At 34.2% G+C, this 20,876-nt stretch overlaps 1 protein-coding gene across 1 annotated transcript; it reads left to right on the top strand.

Annotated features, from left to right (window-relative positions):
• Nucleotides 1-788: 788 nt before the first annotated feature.
• Nucleotides 789-10,568, top strand: LOC117928569 (phospholipid-transporting ATPase 1). Its single transcript, XM_034848478.1, has 7 exons — nt 789-2,979; nt 3,080-3,386; nt 4,013-4,721; nt 4,834-4,957; nt 5,095-5,314; nt 9,453-9,911; nt 10,082-10,568. Exons 1-7 carry the CDS (start codon nt 1,335-1,337, stop codon nt 10,299-10,301), a joined length of 3,684 nt encoding a protein of 1,227 aa, XP_034704369.1. The 5' UTR covers nt 789-1,334; the 3' UTR covers nt 10,302-10,568.
• Nucleotides 10,569-20,876: the final 10,308 nt, after the last annotated feature.

Here is a 20,876-nt window from a genome sequence, read left to right as displayed (position 1 = left end):
TTCCAAATTATTATTATTTTTATTTATCATATGATGGTTGACTTTAATAAAATATTTACATATCAAAAGTAAAAAATAAAAAATAAAAATTTTAAAAGTGACACAAGTAACATCTATTCTCAAATTTATATTTTTTTTATAAATTAATTTATAAGTTGTTTTTTATTTTATTAAAATAAAGTTATTATAAAGTATGTATAATATTTTTTTCTTTTTATTAATATATATACTTTATGTCATTACTGGAAAATAAAGTATGTATAAAAATGTAATTAATGATCAATTAGGAGATCATTTATTCCCTTGCAAATTTATTTGTTTTAAATTCATTCCTTTGTAAGTCTTTTAATGGTAAAATATTTATTTTAAAATTTTCATATGAAAGTAGAAAAAAAAAAAAGGAAAAAAATGCTAAAAATAAATTGAAAAAATTTCAACAACTGTTGGTGTAATTTAGAATAGAAATCCAAAGAACTAATTTGTGAAGGAAGATTGGAATTCATTTCACAGAAAAAAAAAGGGCAAAATTTTGACAAGTAAAATGATGGGGAAAAGACAAGAGAAAAAGGAAAGGAAAGAAGAGGCCAAAAGTCCAAACAAGCCAAACGGTGGAAGCTTGTGATTGGGTGGGTGGAAGTCTGGAATTCCATTTTGTTTGAATTTTCAATTAGTGATAAGAGGGAAAAGATTAAAAGGGAGGAATCTCCAAAACCAGGTCAGGTCAAAACGGGACACCCCATAATTTATGTCAATAAATGTAATCAATCTGTCATTGGGTCATTCCTTCTAGAGAGACAGCTAACGGCCTCTCTCTCTTGCCTGATTTGATTTTGATTTTGGATTTGGAATTGGATTTTTGGGCTTTGTCAATCAGGGTGTGGCCACCCCATTATGACTCTTCCCCGTTTCTTGCAATGGCCGCACTCTATTTCTCTTCCTCTTCTTCTTTCTCTTCAGGTTGTGGGTTTGACCTTCGCATTTTCTTCTCTTTTAACCTTAAAAACTACGTATTCAATGGTGGGAGCATAAGGGAAAGGCGGTACCCATCTGTTACAGGAGGCCTGGTTGCAGCTTGAAGTAAGTTTTGTTATTGCTGACAACCCAAAAATAGCATTCAACGGGAAAGCTCTCACTGTCAATTGGATCATATTTGAGCAGTTGCTAGTTTTTCCTTCTTTTTTGTTTTTCCACTGTTGGGTGTGGTCTTGGGGGTTTGTTTGTTCTGGTTTCTGCGTGTTGGGTTTGTGATTTTGATTGGGATTGGCATCTGGGTGTTTAATGAGTTTGTTGACTTTTGATTCTGGGCTGCTCAAGAGGCGTTTGATCTTCAGATCATGGCCTCTAACCGACCACTTTTGATCCCATCTCCTCGAACCCCAGCTGTTGAAGATCTTCCAACCATACCCATCTTCGCTGATCTAGCAAAACCCAATTCTGAAAACCCCAAATTGGTTATGCGTATGGATTCCAATAACCCACTTGGGAATCACACAAATACTGAACCCACCTTGAATTCATCTTCTCGGCGAAGTATCTCGTCGGTTCAGTCGAGGGCCTCCCGTGGGAATTCTGTCAGTGGGAAATCTGTTAGTGGGGTGAGTTTTGATCTTTCTGGATCCAGGCCAGTGCGACATGGGTCGAGGGGCGCTGAATCTGATGGATTTAGCATGTCCCAGAGGGAGCTTAGTGATGAGGATGCAAGGTTGATCTATATTAATGATCCAGAAAAGAGTAATGAAAGATATGAGTTCGCAGGGAACACTGTTAGGACTGGGAAGTATTCTATTCTCACTTTTTTGCCTCGGAACTTGTTTGAACAATTTCATAGGATTGCATACATATATTTCCTCGTGATTGCGATCCTTAATCAGCTCCCTCAGCTGGCCGTTTTTGGCCGGACAGCTTCCGTACTGCCTTTAGCCATTGTTTTGTTAGTTACTGCCATTAAGGATGCATACGAGGACTGGAGGAGGCACCGGTCAGACCAAATTGAGAACAATAGGATGGCACAGGTGCTTGGGGATGATGGGTTTCAAGAGAAAAAATGGAAGAACATCCGCGTTGGTGAAATCATCAAAATCTCAGCTAATGATACTCTTCCTTGTGACATAGTGCTGCTCTCTACCAGTGATCCTACTGGGGTTGCTTATGTGCAGACCATTAATTTGGATGGGGAGTCAAACTTGAAGACCCGGTATGCTAGGCAGGAGACCATTTCCAGAATGTCCCAGAAGGAGAGGATGAGTGGGTTGATCAAGTGTGAGAAGCCTAGCAGGAACATATATGGGTTTCAGGGAAACATGGAGGTTGATGGGAAACGCTTGTCGCTTGGACCATCCAATATTGTACTTCGAGGTTGTGAGCTTAAGAATACTACATGGGCAATTGGGGTTGCTGTGTATTGTGGTCGTGAGACGAAAGCAATGCTCAATAACTCTGGTGCTCCATCAAAGAGGAGCCGACTTGAGACCCATATGAATCGGGAGACCCTTTTTCTCTCTGCGTTTCTTATTTCTTTGTGTACAATAGTCTCTGTTCTTGCAGCTGTTTGGTTGAGGCGACACAGAGATGAGTTAGATTACTTGCCGTATTACAGGAGAAAAAGTTATGCTAAGGGAAAGCCAGAAAATTATAACTATTATGGTTGGGGTTGGGAGATAGTATTCACATTTCTCATGTCAGTTATTGTGTTCCAGATCATGATTCCCATTTCTTTGTACATCTCTATGGAGCTTGTCCGGGTTGGTCAGGCATACTTCATGATCCAAGATAATAAATTGTATGATGAGGCCTCAAATTCAAGGTTCCAGTGCAGGGCTTTGAATATAAATGAAGATCTAGGACAAATCAAATATGTATTCTCAGATAAAACTGGTACACTGACGGAGAACAAGATGGAATTTCAATGTGCAAGCATTTGGGGAGTAGATTACAGAGGCGGGACAACCTGCATGCAAGGAGATGGATATTCTGTTCAAGGTAATATGGTTTTGTTTCTAAAAAATCTTCTGTTGTTAGAGCTTTTAATTTTGATTTTATTAAGGTGAAACTTTCATCTTATGCATCTTTTATTTTTCAGTTGATGGGCAGGTCTGGAGGCCAAAGATGAAGGTGAAAGTTGACCTGGAGCTTGAACGACTATCAAAAAGTGGAAAGCAGACAGAAGAAGGCAAACACATCCATGATTTTTTTCTTGCATTGGCAGCTTGCAATACAATTGTGCCTATTGTAGTAGACACATCTGATCCTGCTGTGAGGTTGATAGATTATCAAGGGGAATCTCCAGATGAACAGGCATTGGTTTATGCTGCTGCTGCTTATGGTTTTATGCTCATGGAACGAACCTCTGGCCATATAGTTATTGATGTTCACGGAGAAAGACAAAGGTAATTGCTTAAATTGTTATGCTTTGGTTGGAGATTGGTTAGCATTAATGATATAGGAGAATTTGCCAGGTGACAGGGTGGCCGGCATTATGATGAGTTTTTAGGGTTAGCTGTAGAAGAGAATTTAAGTTGCATTTTTAAAGAAGTAGACCCAACAAAAGGCTCCATCCTTCTTAGAAGTTTCCTAGACCAGTACTTCCATGTCTCAAGTCTAGGATTGGTACTTCATTAAAAGCGAATTCCTTCATTGTCCAATATAGAAGAAAATGGCTTGTTAAATGTTGTAAGAAGTTGCTTTTGCAAAATAGGCTGCTATATGAATTATCCCTATGAGTTCATGGTTTCAATACAAATAGCTAGATAAAAATGAAAGGCATAATCATTTCAGGATTGAGTCCCCACATTCCAGTGTTTTTCTCCCTTTTTCTTGTTGTAGTCATAGAAACCAAGTTATTTTGGTGGTGGTCTTTGCTATAGTGGTGACACTTGTTTTAGAGCCGGTTACTCTTTGGAGCAGTTGCATTTTAGAAACATTTTTAATTGTTTTTATTAAGAATGAACTTTGTTCAAATACGGGCCCATCCTATTTCTTTTCTTTTTCTAACTTGTCATCATTGGCAGTGCAGGTTTGATGTTTTGGGTTTGCATGAGTTTGATAGTGACCGTAAAAGGATGTCAGTTATATTGGGGTGCCCTGACAATACTGTGAAAGTTTTTGTAAAAGGTGCTGACACATCCATGTTTAGCGTAATTGATAAATTTTCAAACATGAACATTATACGTGCAACTGAAAGTCATCTTCATAATTTCTCCTCTCTGGGTCTGAGAACACTTGTTGTTGGGATGCGGGATCTCAATGGTTCTGAATTTGAGCAATGGAAGTTTGCCTTTGAGACAGCAAGCACTGCTTTGATTGGAAGGGCAGCTTTACTTCGCAAGATTGCTAGCAATATAGAAAACAATCTAAGCATATTGGGTGCCTCTGGAATCGAAGATAAATTGCAGCAGGGTGTGCCGGAAGCAATAGAGTCTTTGAGAATGGCAGGGATTAAAGTGTGGGTTTTGACTGGAGACAAGCAAGAAACTGCCATATCAATTGGCTACTCATCAAAACTCTTAACAAGCAATATGACCCGGATTATAATCAATAACAACTCTAAGGAGTCTTGTAAAAAGAGTTTAGAAGATGCTATTGTTACATCTAAGACACTCATGACGCAGTCTGGTATTTCACAAAATACTGAAGGGATTTCTGGAACTGCTGAGACTCCAGTTGCCTTGATTATTGATGGTACCAGCCTTGTTTATGTTCTTGACGGTGAACTTGAAGAACAGGTATGCACTTGTAAACCCAACAGTTCTCTCTCTCTCTCTCTCTACACAGACACACACAAACACAGAAGTACATCCTATATGCAGGTTTTGCTCACTCATCTTGATGCTGCAGCTCTTTCAGTTGGCTAGTGGATGTTCTGTGGTACTGTGTTGCCGAGTAGCTCCACTGCAAAAAGCTGGAATTGTTGCCCTCATAAAGAAAAGGACTGATGATATGACCCTTGCCATTGGGGATGGTGAGTATTATTCTCCCAATTTATTTAAGACTGATAACTTATGCTTGCCCAAGACCAAAAAATTAGAAGGGAAAAAAAATCTGATCTGTTGTTTGGTTTTAGGCTAACGCTAGAAATTTCTATTGGATGATTCCCAGGTGCTAATGATGTTTCAATGATACAAATGGCTGATGTGGGAATTGGTATCAGTGGCCAAGAGGGCCGTCAAGCTGTCATGGCATCAGATTTTGCAATGGGGCAGTTCAGATTTTTGGTTCCACTTTTATTAGTTCATGGTCATTGGAATTACCAGCGGATGGGCTACATGATACTGTACAATTTTTACAGGAATGCCGTGTTTGTTCTTGTCTTGTTCTGGTGAGTTCATTTTTTTATTTCATTTGTTCAGATTCTTTCAATGTCCTAGAGGGCATAATAGATTTGATGTGTGCAAGAAGAAGATGAAAATAAATAGTTCTTAATGTAGTTGCAACTCACTAATGGCAAAAAAATCTTAATTGGTAGTATGGATATCGTTATTTTGTCCTTAATAGAAATTTAACAGCCTTAGAAGAGACGAATGGTTACACAAGATGAAAAATAAAGAGGGAAAATGTAGTATTGGTTGCTTTAATTATATGAGTTTTTCATAATTTTTCCCCTGATTAACCTATCTTTGTGACGATATGAGACATAGTAATTTCATAAGGTGGACAACAAAGAGAAGGATGGATAAAGGGGGACACTGAAGAGATAAATGAGAAGTTGACTTAATTAAGGGTATAGATGTGGGTTTTACTACTTGTGTCTTTGATAAGTTTCAAACACCTGAACAAGGGAAAATTGGGAACGAAAATAGTTTTTTCAAAGTGGACCCTTGCAAGATACTAGAGAGAAATAGGATATTAATTGGTTAATATGAACTTTTCCGTTTTCTCCTTATAAGCCTAAGTGCCTATCCACTCGGGAGGAATAAGATCACAAAGTGGTGAGGATACATGACATGCATGATGAGCACATGAAAATGAAAAACTGAAATAAATTAATACTTAATGTAATTGTAGATCATTAATGATAATTAAAGGGGGGGCAATTTGGAAGCAAGTTATCAGTGGGAAGTATAGGGAAGAAGGGGTCTCGTGAAGTGAGGGAGGGGTATGCTATTGGGTTATGGAAAGCCATAAGGAAGGATTGGGATCTCTTGAGTAGTAGAACATCATGCTTAGTGGTAATGGTTTGAGGTTGAGGTTTTGAAAGGATAAATGGTGTGGAGACGATCCGTTGTGTGTCACTTTCTCTTCTTTATTTTCCTTTGGTCGTTTCAAAAGAGGAGTGGGTGATGGATGTTTGGGACTCTTCAGTTGAAAGGGTAGTTGGAATCTTTGTTTCTCTAAGCCTTTCAACAATTGGGAGGTGGAAACCGTGGAGTAGTTCCTTTTGAGACTCAAAAAAAGAGAGTGTAGAGAGATGAGGAAGATAAGGTGCTTTGGACAGAGTCAAAGAGCAGAAAGTTTTCTATCAAAACCTGGGTTCAGTCCCCTTTCCAATGAGTGTTATTTGGAGATCCTGCATGCTTCCTAAGGTGAGTGTTTTTACTTGGGAGGCGACATGGGGAAAAACTTTTAACTTTGGATCAGGTTCAGAGGAGGGGGTGGTCCTTAGCAAACAAATGTTTCCTTTGTCATAACAAAGAAGAATCTATTGGTTACAATCTTGTTCAGTAAAGACTAAGGTTCTATGGTAGATACTTTTTACTTTGTTTAGCGTGTCTTAGTACCTTCCCTTGATAGTTTGAAAGACCCTTTTTGGTTGGCATGGTTCCTTCATGGGCAAAAAGGGCAAAAAGCACAAAAAGGCACGAGATAGTTCCCTTATGCAGCTTTTGGACAGTTTAGAAGGAAAAAGACGAAGTTGCTTTTGAAAATAAGGAGCTATTGAACCAAAGGCTGAAAAACTCTTTTGTTTGTAATTTGTGGTTGTGGATTAAGTTGTTTATAAATGATGGTCCTTTGTCTTTAATCAACTTCTTTGATGGTTTGGGTTCTAGGTGAGGGCGGATGCTGTTTTTTGTAGCCCCTTTTGCTTTTAGTTCTACTACAAAGGAAAAGAAAAAACCAAAAAAATATGAGAAAGGTATTATAAGTTATGTATTGTATTTTTCTACAAACGATCAAGGAAAGAAATGTAACTTGCAATAATTACGAAAAGAAAATAGAGGAGATTTTGATCTGAATCAAAATATGCATTAAATATGGATAAAGAAATACATAAGAAGGATGAGGAATGCTCCTTAAAATTACAAAAAATTGATAAAAAATGTATGATTGAAACCTCCAATATTCTAAGGAGACCTATATATCAGTATAGTTCCACATGAAACTATACAAAAGAGCATTCATCACTCCAAGATGAGATAAACTTCTTGTTCCACAAGAAACCTAATCAATGCTCCTCTCTTTGCTAACCAAACCCTTTTGATCTACTCATTGAATACCAGTTGATTTTGACAACGTTGAGAGGAGTGCCCTTAAATGTTGTGGTGCATGAGGCCCAAAAGGAGGAATAGAACTGAATGGGATCCGATAGAGTAAATGAAGTCCTTGCCTTCTCCTCAAAATCCTAGAATTTCTTTCCTGCCAAACAACTTAAATCAATGTGAGAAATGTGGTTTGCCAAAGCTAATGGTGCTCCCCAATCCTCTATAGAGTTGGTCATCATGAAAATAGAGGAGATGGAGATAATGGAAATGGTAGTAACAAAGAATGATGTTGAGAGGTGTAGTAGAATTTAGCTGGGTTGGTGATGAGTAATGATTACAAGAGGTTGTAGGTGGTGATTGCAATGGATAGTGGAGGCTGTCAGTGGCTATAATGAGAGTTTGATGGGTTTATGAGTGACTGAAGGTTGTTCAGAAATGGAGATGAGCAGTGAAGGTGGGACAATGAGAAGGAGAAGAGACAATTAGGTTTGAGGTCAGATTTGAGTGTCTAAAATACATAGTCAGGTTTTCCAATTTATTGCTAAGTTGGTCCCTACTCATTTAAAATCTGCCCAAACTCCACCTTATAGGGTTGAGGCATGCGGGTTAGTTGGAAATCATAAATGTTGTCATCCCTAAGCTTAGGAGCATGGGATGTTTTCATAAAGGTGGATATAATGGAGAGAGGTAAATGAGATATTAGTTGGCTTCATTCAGAACATGGATTTTAAATAAAGCATTTTTTTACTTAGGTTATAGTAAGCATTTCAATATTATGTAATGTATACCTGATAACTTTTGATGTGAAGAGGGAAAGGAAAGTAATTCTATATCGTTATGATAACTAGAAAAAGGAAAATACAAATAATTTAAGGGATTTGTGTTGATAATTAACTCCTAACAAGTTTTTAACTTTTTGAGACATGAGAGGAGGATAATTTCACAAAAGGCAAGACACAGAAGAAAGAGAAAAAAATAGCTTAATTAACAGTATGGATTTTACTGTTCATCCTTGGTAAATTCAATGATCTTACTGACAACTTGGGAGAAGAGGATGATTTCATTGAGGTGGACATTGAGGAAAGAGAAAAAGAAATATTAATTGGCTTAGTTAACATGGATTTTAAGGTGTTATTTTGTGAGAAAATAATCGTGGGGGAGTAAAATTTCAAAAAGTGGTCATGGAATGACATTGAAAAGGGGCACCAAAATGGGATAGTTACCTGATACACACACATACATGCATATTTAAATAATTAAATTATTCCTGGCTTAGAACTTCTTGTTTACACCAAGTCAACAACTTTTTATAAGGTCCATCTTTTGTGAAGTGGACTGTTGGATAAGATGTTCTCCTCATACCCTTCATGATTGCCAAATTTTCAGTTGATTGAAGGTTGAAAGCTATTACATCTGTATAATGTTCTTATTTGGACATTTATTTTAATTCCTCATGAAATGAATTGCAAGTTTGTGCATTCGATGCTTGCAAATATTTGTTCAACTTTACATTTGGGAAGCATGGTGTGCATGGGGAAGGCATCATATCCAACTATAGGCTTCTTGAAATGTGGATCCTATAAGAAATTGTTCAATGATATAAGAATAATAAATTTGATATGAGGTGTAATTTGATTCTGAATTTATGAATGCACACACACGTGAAAAAATGCATGATGATACCTCTTTAAAAAAAGAAGAAAAAAGAAAAAGTCCTTGCTCCTTAAAGTTTATGTAGAGTACACATAATTTGAAATCTGCTTGCTTGCCATGTTAAAATATCACTTTTAATCTAGAATTTCACTTGGTGAGATCAATTGGATTTCAGTCTTCTTGGAGGTTAAAACTCCAAGTCTGGGCCAAAGTTATCATTGTTTTGTTTGCAACTCAAGTTTGAATATTAACTAGGATGGATTTGAATTTGGAGATATCGAAATATGAAGAAAAAACTAGCTTGAACACAATACCATCTAAGAGTGATGTATAAAAGCCTGCCATTTATAGCTGCTGATGTTTTTCCTGTTTTTTTCCTTATAGGTACGTGCTATATACTTGCTTCAGTGTGACAACTGCGATTAATGAATGGAGCAGTGTGTTGTATTCTGTAATCTACAGCTCTGTGCCTACAATTGTTGTTGCAATTCTTGACAAGGACCTAAGTAGTAGGACTCTTCTAAAGCATCCTCAGCTCTATGGATCTGGGCACAGGCAAGAGTGTTACAACTCAAAATTATTTTGGTTAACAATGCTGGACACTGTGTGGCAGAGTGCTGTCATCTTCTTTGTACCTCTATTTGCATATTGGAATAGCGTTGTTGATGGGTCAAGCATTGGAGATCTTTGGACACTTGCAGTGGTGATTTTGGTCAACATACACTTGGCCATGGATGTCATTCGGTGGACTTGGATTGTTCATGCAGCCATTTGGGGATCTATAGTTGCAACTTGCATTTGCGTCATTATCATTGATGCTATACCTTCATTACGTGGCTACTGGTTCGTTCTTGTCTAATTTGCTTCTACACAATTTTTATTTCTTTAGAAAAATTATTTGGATTCCTTTGCATGTGTCCAACTTTTAAAATGTGTTTGTTCATATTTTTAAGTATCTGACATTGCTATTGTTATTTTATTGAATTAAAGACTGATAATCTACTACAATGCAGGGCCATTTTCCATATAGCAAAGACGGGTTCATTCTGGCTGTGCTTGCTTGGTATCCTTGTTGCAGCTGTCCTACCTCGTTTTGTTGTAAAAGTTCTATATCAATACTTCACTCCTTGTGATGTTCAGATTGCAAGAGAAGCTGAGAAGTTTGGGTATTCAAGGGAGTTAGGAGGCATGCAGATAGAAATGAACCCAATCTTGGAGCCTCGACAGAGATGAATAGGTGATTTTGCTCCTTTTTGCACCTCCTTCCCTCCTTTGTAAAGTTTCAAATTCTTTAGGCTGCTTCAGAGTACCTCTCTTGCTTGCTAGATTATCATTGTTTTCTGTCCAAAGGACAGATTTGTGTCACACATTATTGTATCTCTTATAGAATACCATTAAATGTAAATTAGCATTGTTTACCATACGGAGAAAGATGATTGTTACATGGATTCTATCATGACAGAGTTGATTATGAAAATATAATTTTTTTGGATTTGAACCGACTCTTATCTGGTGTTTTCTTATGATTTACACTCTGATTTGGCGTTCTCTGTTTTGGTTAGGAATTTACCACAAACTCACCAACTCATATAAAAAAAGTATCTCAAATTTGAGTTAATGTCAGGTTAGCCTAATAGGATTGGTATACTACCTTTTGCCTAGCCAAACCTATAAAATCTCAGACAGAATCTTGAAAGTTTGTCAAACTGTTCCACTTTTTCTCTCTTTATTGTAGCTGCTCTTGACCCAATTAGGACACTGCGATTGCCAGAAGCTGAGGGATCACAAAGAATGCGAGCATACACATGTTCTTGAGATTGATGGTGGTAATGTGATTTGTTTCTCAATTTTTGGATTTACATTTATTCGGTTTTTGTCATGTGAAGAGCAAGAGAAAGCCTATAAGTCAATGTACATAGTGTACAGCCTTTCAATTAGAACAGAAAAAACAGTTATCACATGAAATTTCATTTCACCATGAAAAAGGTGTATAGGAATTTTCTGGGTGTTTTCCTTTCCTTTCCTTTTCGTTTTTGTGTGTGTGAGAGAGATTGAATGATTTGGTGTTGAGATGGGTAATGATATTTGTTGTAGAATTCAAAATATTTGGGTTGACATCTATGTTTAATCTCGTACTAAGGGTGGTTCTTAGGGTCTGTTTGGTAATTGTTTTCGAAAATAATTATGAAAAATAATTTTTGAGAACAATTTTTGAAAACTGTTTTATAATGTTTTGTAGAACAAACGTTTATTTAAAAACCTAAAATATTTTTAATATTTATTTAAAAACCTAAAATATTTTTAACATATTTTTAATATTTTTAAATATATTTCAAAAATAATTTTTATGTGTATAGTTTTATTTTTAATAATTCTAAATGTTTGTAAAATAGCCCTTAGAAAAATAAGTGAAAATAATATAAAATAATTAAAAAATATTATATAAAAATACCCGTTTTCTGTTTTTAAGAATAGAAAATAGAAAATAATTTTTGATTGCCAAATAAGTTTTTTTAGATTAGAACAAGAAACTACTTTAAAAAATAGTCCTCAAACAAGCCGTATATGTTTCCTAATGTAACTTAAGAAAAATTCTATGGTACCAAAGAGATATGGTGCAAACTTCAAAGCATTCATTATTAGGCATTAGATTTGGAGATTGAATCACCACTATTTTATTAGAAAAAGAGAGAAAGATATTAAAGAGGGGAACAATAGGGAAATAAGTAAAAGAATACAAGAAAAAAGAGTTTTATTCATACAAATAAAAGAAAGAACACACAATAATTTAAATTTTTTTTAAGATAGATAATTTATCATTAAGGGTATTACCAAAATTTGTATTTTGGTAATTTTTAATTGAATAAATTATTATAAAAATTAGATTCCATATTTAATAATATTTATAAAATTAGAAAAAATGTAGGAATAAGGAAAGAAAATATTATGGGAAATTTTGAATTGAGAGAGCTAAAGTTTCTTTTCTAAACTATATATTTAAGGATTAAAAATGTTTTTCATAAATTTATTTTTTGGGATCCTTGAAGAATTAAAATTTTCCTAATTAAATAAGATGCTCTCAAGTTTTAAAAAATGTATAGATTTGAAGTTCCTTGTTAAACTAGAGTTTCCAATTTGGAAAATAAATATTATGAAATTTTTTGTATAAGATAATTTATCATTAAAGAATGTTACTAAAAAAGTTCAAGGAATCTTCTAATTTCATGGAAATAAATTTCTTTGAATATTTTCAAGATAAAATATTTATTAATTGGAATAGAGAATTTTTATGAAAATGGTTTTAAAATTTTGAGAGTAGAGATTTTTATTAACTTATCCAAAATACTCTTATAAAAATTTTAAAATTTTCAAGTTTACATTCTTCTATTACATTGAGTTTCTAATTAGGAAATAAATATTCTTGAAAATTTTCATAGGAGGTAATTTATTCATCAATATAATTACTAAGGTTTCAAAGCTCTTAATTAACTCAAAAGAAGTAGGAGAGTGCTATAGAGAATCCCATAAATTCCAAGATCAAGTCCATCTTGATTTGGGCCATCACCACCCCAACGGTGGGCTGAGCCAAGGTATAAAGGGATATGTATTTTCTTAAGGACGAGACTAAATATGTTAGTAGTAGGAGCAACCACCTCAACGATGAGGTTCTTTAATTGGTAATAATGATGTCAAAGATCTTGATTATACACTTAAAATATAAAAGTGATTTACCCATCATAGGGGCTTTCGTGGACTAAGGGTTAAACTAAAAGATATGTTGATCTTGCCTTAAGGATATTCCAAGTTTAAGGTAAAGAGATCAATTTGAAAGGGTTTTTATCTAGTAAATGATTTGTATTCCTAAGAGCTTTACATTTGCTAATCTATTGTTTGAGTTGAATGCTTTATGTTAAATACATGGATATATTCCTTGTTATGGATATCAAGTCTACTATTGTTATTATTGTCATTCTCACAATTAATATTGGCATCTATTAGGTAATTTTGTATACTTTTTGTTTGAATTAGTGTGTATTTGAGTTTGTGGGTGGTTTTTCACGAATATCATTTCCTCTTTGTGTGATTGAATTTCTCTTTGTCTGTCATTATTAAAAGGAAATTTGAAATGCTAAAATGGAAGAACTACCTATTCACCCCCTCTAGGTGAGTTCATAACAAGATCTTAAACTTATATTCATTTAGAAACTAAAAATTATCACACTGCATTTGATTTGGTCATTTTACATTGAATCATGATGTTTACTTTCAAAATAAAAATAAAATAATTAATTGGGTTACAACTCCTAACAATTCAATTATTGGCTAAACAAGTAGTAATTTCTCTCTCTTTAATAGTAAGAAAACAATCTCATTAAAATGACAATCTGAAAAATATCTTAAACACTTAAATTGTCATGGGTATAGAGTAAGAGAGAGTATTTGAATTCTTGGCTGGTCTTACTCTTGAATTAGAACAAGCAAGAGTACAAATATTGGGGAAAAAACCTCTTCCATCCATTTGGGGGGTTTATGCCTATGTGATTAGAGAAGAAAGTTGTCGAGTTGTGATGCTAGGAGGCTATTCTTAAGAAAATTTAGCACTAGCTACTATTGGAAATTTCAGTTGATGGGATCCAAAGTAGAAGGAACAAAACCACATGATAAAGATTCACTTTGGTGTAATTATTGTCACAAACCAAGACATACACGTGAATCTTGCTAGAAACTCCATGGCAAACCTTAATTAGGAAGTAAAGGGGGAAGTAATAGAGAAGGAAAACCTATCACAAGATTTGTACAGGCGCATCAAGCTGCCACCATTGATGTATCTCATGAAAATATCCCTACTATTGAACAAGAACTTATTTTACTCAACAAGGAGCATTATGAAAAATTGAAAATGCTTCTCAACCAGCTTGGCACACGTGTTAAATTTCCAACTACAAAAACCGCCTCGTGCTCTTTCGTCCAAATATGTAATATCGAAGCTTTAAGTGATTTCAAGGATTGTTTATCGAGCATATGTATCATTGATTCTGATGTTACTAACTATATGACCAGTCACACCAATTTTTTTTTTCTTCCAATTATACAATACTTTCAGGTAGGCCAAAAGTAAAGGTTGTTGATGACACTTTTTCTTCCATAATTGGCCAAGGCATAGCCTCCATCACTCATTCCTTGACCTTGCCAAATGTGTTACATGTTCCAAACTTGTCTTGTAATCTCTTGTCTGTTAGTAAAATCATTAAAGATTTGAATTACTTTGTAACATTTACCTCTTCTCATTGTGTTTTTTAGGACCAAATATTGGGTAGGATGATTGGGCATGGTGAAAGGAAATGTGGACTTTACTACCTTAATACACATTGGAAGATTGATGATTCTATCCCATAAGCTCTAACTACCACCAAGAATACCTCAAAAGTTGAACAAATATGGCTATAGCACAAACGGTTGTGGAAAGACATCCCCACCATTCTCACCATTCCTAGGAAAAACTCTTGACAACTTATCTTCCATTCCTTCAATTTTTTATTTCTTATTGGAAAAAACACACGATGGTGTTTTGCAAGCTCACAAACCTCATAATGAAAATCATGGGATTTAGTTTTGCCAAACAATATAAAGACAAGCTTGACCCAAGAGCTCTTAGGTGTATCTTCCTTGGATATTTTTCCAATCAAAAGAGATATAAGTGCTACTATCCACCCACAAAAATGTCATATATCACCATGGATGTTACCTTCTTTGAGAGTCAACCATATTTCACACACACTTATCTTTAGGGGGAGATGAGAGGAATGAAAAATAAGCTATCAGAAATTTTTCCTAGGAAAGGTGAGAATGATGGGGGTATCTTTCCACAACCGGTTAATGTGCTAAGTGTCTTTACCTTAATCATATCAAGTTCCCTTACCATCCAAGATATTTCAACCCCATAATTTTCAAATTTTGCACCAATACTCCTTATTGTCCAAGATATTACAGCCCCAAAATTTTCAGATTCTTCACCAACACTCCTTGTTGTTCCAAATGTTCCAGTCTTGGATTCATCTAATGAATCAGCTAGTGAACACAAGAAATTCCAACAAACTCTCGACGAAGAGCTGATTGTAGAAAATTTGCACACTAAAATTCCAACCAATGAACTTGAGATTTAGTTCAAAGAAAAGGAATACATGTTGCTAACAAACACCTTTAAACTAAAAGTGTATTCGAGGAAGGGAAAATCTATAACATCCTTTCATATCCCATCATCTAACCCTGAATCAGGTAATGAAAATACTCATTCTGATGTCTATAATGATTTGTATTAGCCCATTGCATAGAGCAAAGACACTAGAAAATGCACTCAACATCCTATTTCAAATTTTACCTTATTACATCATTTATCATCTACATACCGAGCCTTTATTACCCAAATTTCTTTTTTTGAAATTCCAAACACAATCCAAGAGGCACTTAGAGATGAGAATTGAAGCAAAGCAATTAATAAGGAGATGTAAGCCTTGGAAAAAAAAAAATGAGACTTGGGATATAGTTGAGCTTCCCAAAGGAAAGAAAACAGTAGGTTGTAAGTGGATTTTCACAATTAAATACAAGGTTGATGAGATAATAGAAAAGTATAAGGCTGGATTTGTAGCTAAGAGATTTACCCAAACTTATGACATTGACTACCAAGAGACCTTTGCACTGGTGGCAAAAATGAACACTATTCATATTCTATTGTCTTTAGTTGCTAATCTTGATTGGTCTTTGTGGTAATTTGATGTGAAAAATGCTTTCTTACATGGCGACTTAGAAGAAGAGGTATACATGGACACTCCATCGGGGTTTGGTGAGACTAGGCTTGGAAGAACAAAGTCTACAAGCTTAAGAAGTTTCTTTATGGACTTAAACAATCTCCAAGAACATGGTTTGGGAGATTCATAAAATCAATGATAAGAATAAGCTACCATCCAAGTCAAGGAGACCACACATTGTTTATCAAACACAACTCCTTTGGTAAGTTAATTGTCTTGATAGTTTATGTGAATGACATTATTGTAATTGGAAATGACGAGGAGGAAATTCAAAGACTAAAAACTTATTTGTCTAATGAATTTGAGATCAAGGATCTCGGGAGTCTTAAATATTTCCTTGGGAATGAAGTGGCTTGTTCAAAAGGGGGAATATTTATTTCCCAACAAAAGTATATCCTCGATGTGCTAAGGTAGACATGGACTAAGATGCAAACCAATAGAGACTCCGATTGAGCAAAATCATAAATTGTGAGGAAAAATAGAGGATGATATGGTATACTGCGACCTCTATCAAAGATTGGTAGGGAAAAGTAATTTATTTATCTCATGCTCGACCAGACATTGCATATGCTATAAGTGTGGTAAGCCAATTCATGCATTCACCACATGAATCTCACATGGTGGCAATATATAGAATCCTTCATTACTTAAAGTCTACACTAGGCAAGGGAATCTTATTTCAGAAGACAGGAAATATGGAATTGGAAGCTTATAGTAATGCTGATTAGGCTGGATCAATTGTCGATAGAATGTCAACTTCTAGATATTGACATTTTTAGGAGGAAATCTAGTTACCTAAAGAAGTAAAAAACAACCAATGATGGTTAGATCTAACGTAGAAATTGAGTTTAGGGCCATGGCCCAAGGGATTTATGAACTACTCTAGATAAAAATCATTCTTACTGACCTTGACATCACTTTGAAAGGACCTATCATGAGGTTATATTGTGATAACCAAGTTGCTATAAATATAAACCATAACCCCGTTCATTATATGATCAAACCAAGTATGTGGAAATAGATCGACATTTCATAAAAAAAAACCTTATTATGGGTTAATTTGCACTCCCCATCTTCAAAACAGTTGGCAGATATTGTGACATTCCACATCGGATAGGAGGGAAAGTTTCTGACATTATATAAGTATGGGCTCCTCGTAACCTTGTAGACGCGTTTTAAAGCCGTGAGGGCCCCCTTGGGCGCAAAGTGGACAATATCTTCATGGTTGGGTGCGGGTCGTTACAAATGTTATCAGAGCCAATCTCCGACCTCGATGTGGGAGTTTGTTTGACCCTCGTAGGGGTGTTCGTCTGTTTGGCTCCGTAATCCCATGGGATATAACGAAAACACGTCTTAAAGCTGTGAGGGGCCCTTTAGGTCCAAAAAGGACAATATCTACACGGTTGGGAGCGGGTTGTTACAAATGGTATTAGAGCCGATTCCCGACCTCGGTGTAGAGTTTGTTTGACCCCACAATCCAGTGGGGCACAACGAGGACGTTGTGCCTGCATGGGGCACAACGAGGACGTTGTGCCTGCATGGGGGGGGGGGGGTTTGTGACATCCCACATCAGATAAAGGGGAAAACTCCTGGCGTTATATAAGTATGGACTCCTCGTAACCTTATAGACTCGTTTTAAAGCCGTGAGGGCCATTTTGGATCCAAAGCAGACAATATCTACACGATTGGAAATTGGTTGTTACAAATGGTATGAGAGCCGATCTCTAACCTAGGTGTGGGGTTTGTTTGGCCCCGTAAGGGTGTTTGTCTATTTGGCCCCACAATCCCGTGGGACACAACAAGGACGTTGTGTTTACATTGGGGGGGTTTGTGACATCTTACATCGGATAGGAGGGAAAGTTTCTGACGCTATATAAGTATGGACTTTTCGTAACAATGTAGATGCGTTTTAAAGCCGTGAGGGCCCTCTTGAGCTCAAAGCGGACAATATCTACATGGTCCCAGGATCGAAACCTATTTAGAGTGGGGCAACGGAAGCATGGTGGGCCCATAATCTACAGGTCCTAGGATTGAAACCTGGCTCTAATACTATTTGTAACGACCCGCACCTAACCGTGTAGATATTGTTCGCTTTGGGCCTAAGGGGGCTTTCACGGCTATAAAACGCGCCTACAGGGTTACGAGGAGTCCATACTTATATAGCGTCAAGAACTTTCCCTCCTATCTAATGTAGGATGTCACAGATATACTAACAAAGGGCCTACTAAATTCAACTTTTTATACAATCTTAGGCAAACTGAGAATGCAAAATATTTTCGCACCAACTCGAGAGGAGAGTGTTAGAAGAATAAGCCAAGAAATTAATAATTATTTTTTCTCTCTCTTTATATATATATCTCCTGCCATATTTTTCCTTTCTTATAAAAGTTGATCCATGATTCCTGTACCAAGAATCTGAGTAAATTCGATAGCAACTTTAGGTAAATTTCCACATAGGACTCTTGCAATTAGATTGCTTGATTTTAAGGATTTTTTTTAGGTAGACTAATTTAGGGGATCTCATTAGTCATTCTTTGTATATATGTTTTGTAAATCAAAATGTAAAGATATCCGAGAGATTATTTTTCATCAATGTTCGTAATTGGATTATTCAAGCAAAGTGTCTAGCAAATGCTATATCACAAATAGAAAAGATAACAAACATATGAACACCTATTAATGACATCTATTGATACTTTAAAATAAGGAATGGCCTATAGTAGAGACAAACATCCAGAACTTTTCCTATATATGCTTTTTAATGGTAGAGTCTAAACATCAAAGAAAAGTCTTGCAAAACTTTAAAACTTGATGAATATATAAAAAAAAAACTACAGTTTCAGGTCATTTTTTTTCCACTTTGAATATGTTTTTCGTTTAAAAATTAGATATGGTCTAGTGGAGGAGTTAGAAAATAAGTTGAGGGGACACAAATAATAATTTATTTTCACAAGGAATAAAGAAAAAATAAAAAATCAATTGAATAACCGTGTGATAAATGAGGTTGTCTTATAAACCAAAGGGCAGACGTTCAAATCCTTATACATTCAAGGCATTAGGCATCATCCAAGCATCCTTGAGAAATAAAGATATAATAAAACTAAGCAAATGTAAAACTAAAAGGTAAAAAATTTATTTAAGCACTGTCAAATTAATAAACCAAGATAATTTAGGTGGAACCAAAATGCAAAATAAAATAGTAGACAAGAAAACTAAAGGTCTGCTTGACAATTGTTTTCGAGAATAGTTTTTTATTCTTCATAACAGAAAAATAAGAAAACATGTTTAAAAACTAGAAATTGTTTTCTAGTTTCTGTTATTAATGAATAGAAAATAAAGTATTTTCAAAATATTTTTAATTGTTTTCTATTGTTTTAGAAAATAATTATATAAGCATGAACGAAGTACTGAATATAAAAATTATTTTCAAAACATATTTAAAAATATTAAAAACATGTTAAAAATATTTTAGATTTTTAAGCAAACTTTTGTTTTACAAAACATAAAAAATTAATTTTAAAAAACTATTTTTAGAACTATTTTTAAAAACAATTACCAAATTCACCCTAATATATTCCCATTAGCATACTTGCTCACATATAAAATAAGTTACAACTTAAACTAATGAAGAGTAGAAAAGGAAACTTATATATTTCCATCACCATACCTGCTCACTGAAAGGATGGCATTTCCTCCATTATTTTATAATATGAGATTAATAATTGTCATTAAACAATTAAATTAATAATTTTTTTTAAAGTAATATATTCCCACCACCATACCTGCTCACATATAAAATATCTTACTACCTAAACTGTTGAAAGGAATCTTCAAGCCTACACACTCTTTTTGACTGCTCTTGTATGATGTAAGATTAATAATCATTATTAAACAATTAAATTAATTATTTGTTTTTCAAATTCAGATTCAGATTCAAATTCAAATTCAATCAGACTTTTCTAAGTTTATGAAATAGTCTTAAAAAAATATGTGAACACTAACAAGATGAAAATATAGACATTCGGCACTTTTAATTACAATGTGGAGCATAACCCATCAAGAATAAAACTGAATATAATATAATATAATTTTTAACTCCGAGTTCTCTCCCATTTATGATTTTATTTTTTAACTTAAAAATAATTTTTAAAAACAAGTTTTATAAAATATGACCAAACGGTCGATGTTTTCCTTTTGTTTTTAAAAACAGGTGAAAATAACTCCTACTTATTCTTTAAAAATTATTCTCCATTTCATTTTATTTTTAAAAACAATTTTCTAATTTTAAAAATAAAAAACTGTTTTTAAATCACACGATTAAACAAACTCTTAATTACATATTATTTTTATCACCTTACCGAATAACATATGGTAATTGGAGAAAGAAAATATGTACAATCATAATTTATGTGTATTCAGTTCATCGAGAAAAAAATAAAATTGCAAAACATATTACAACATTCATGATAAATTTGTAATATATATATATATATATATATATATATATATATATATATATATATATATATATATATATATATATATATATATATTTATGTAAATAGCGAAAAGAAATTACTAACAAGTAGATGTCATGTACAGATACTATGATTTTATATCAAGTAGATGTCTTCACATTTTTCAATGTTTTTAGAATTGCATTCATCATTGGATTAAAAAAATTATTTATTCACGGTTCAATGGTCAGAATGGTGGTTGGACTGTGGTCCAATCGGTGATATCATAAATATATTTTATTATTTAAAATATATTTTTAATATTTGATATTATCAAATCTAAGTATAAATATATTAATATTTAAATTTTATTAAATAAAATATATATAATATTCAAATGTGAATATATTAAAAAATAAAAGGAAATTTAATTATTTAATTTTAACTAATTTTATAATTCAAGAAAATATTATATTATTTGTATTTAATATTATAAAGTTTTCTAGAGACAAATATAGATTTTTTTTTTTTCAATCATGCTTATC

This window comes from Vitis riparia, chromosome 13 (genome assembly GCF_004353265.1).
Source record: "Vitis riparia cultivar Riparia Gloire de Montpellier isolate 1030 chromosome 13, EGFV_Vit.rip_1.0, whole genome shotgun sequence".
NCBI lineage: Eukaryota > Viridiplantae > Streptophyta > Magnoliopsida > Vitales > Vitaceae > Vitis > Vitis riparia.
The sequence above is the reverse complement of the archived record's forward strand: the minus strand, read 5'-3'. Positions and strand labels throughout refer to the sequence as shown.

What these genes read in the sequence shown, in the direction of transcription:
- LOC117928569 (XM_034848478.1), top strand. Translation starts at nt 1,335, where the DNA reads ATGGCCTCTAACCGACCACTTTTGATCCCATCTCCTCGAACCCCAGCT. An exon ending in ACGGTGAACTTGAAGAACAG is followed by an intron (nt 4,722 to 4,833) that starts GTATGCACTTGT and finishes TTGATGCTGCAG; the next exon opens with CTCTTTCAGTTGGCTAGTGG. An exon ending in TTTGTTCTTGTCTTGTTCTG is followed by an intron (nt 5,315 to 9,452) that starts GTGAGTTCATTT and finishes TTTTCCTTATAG; the next exon opens with GTACGTGCTATATACTTGCT.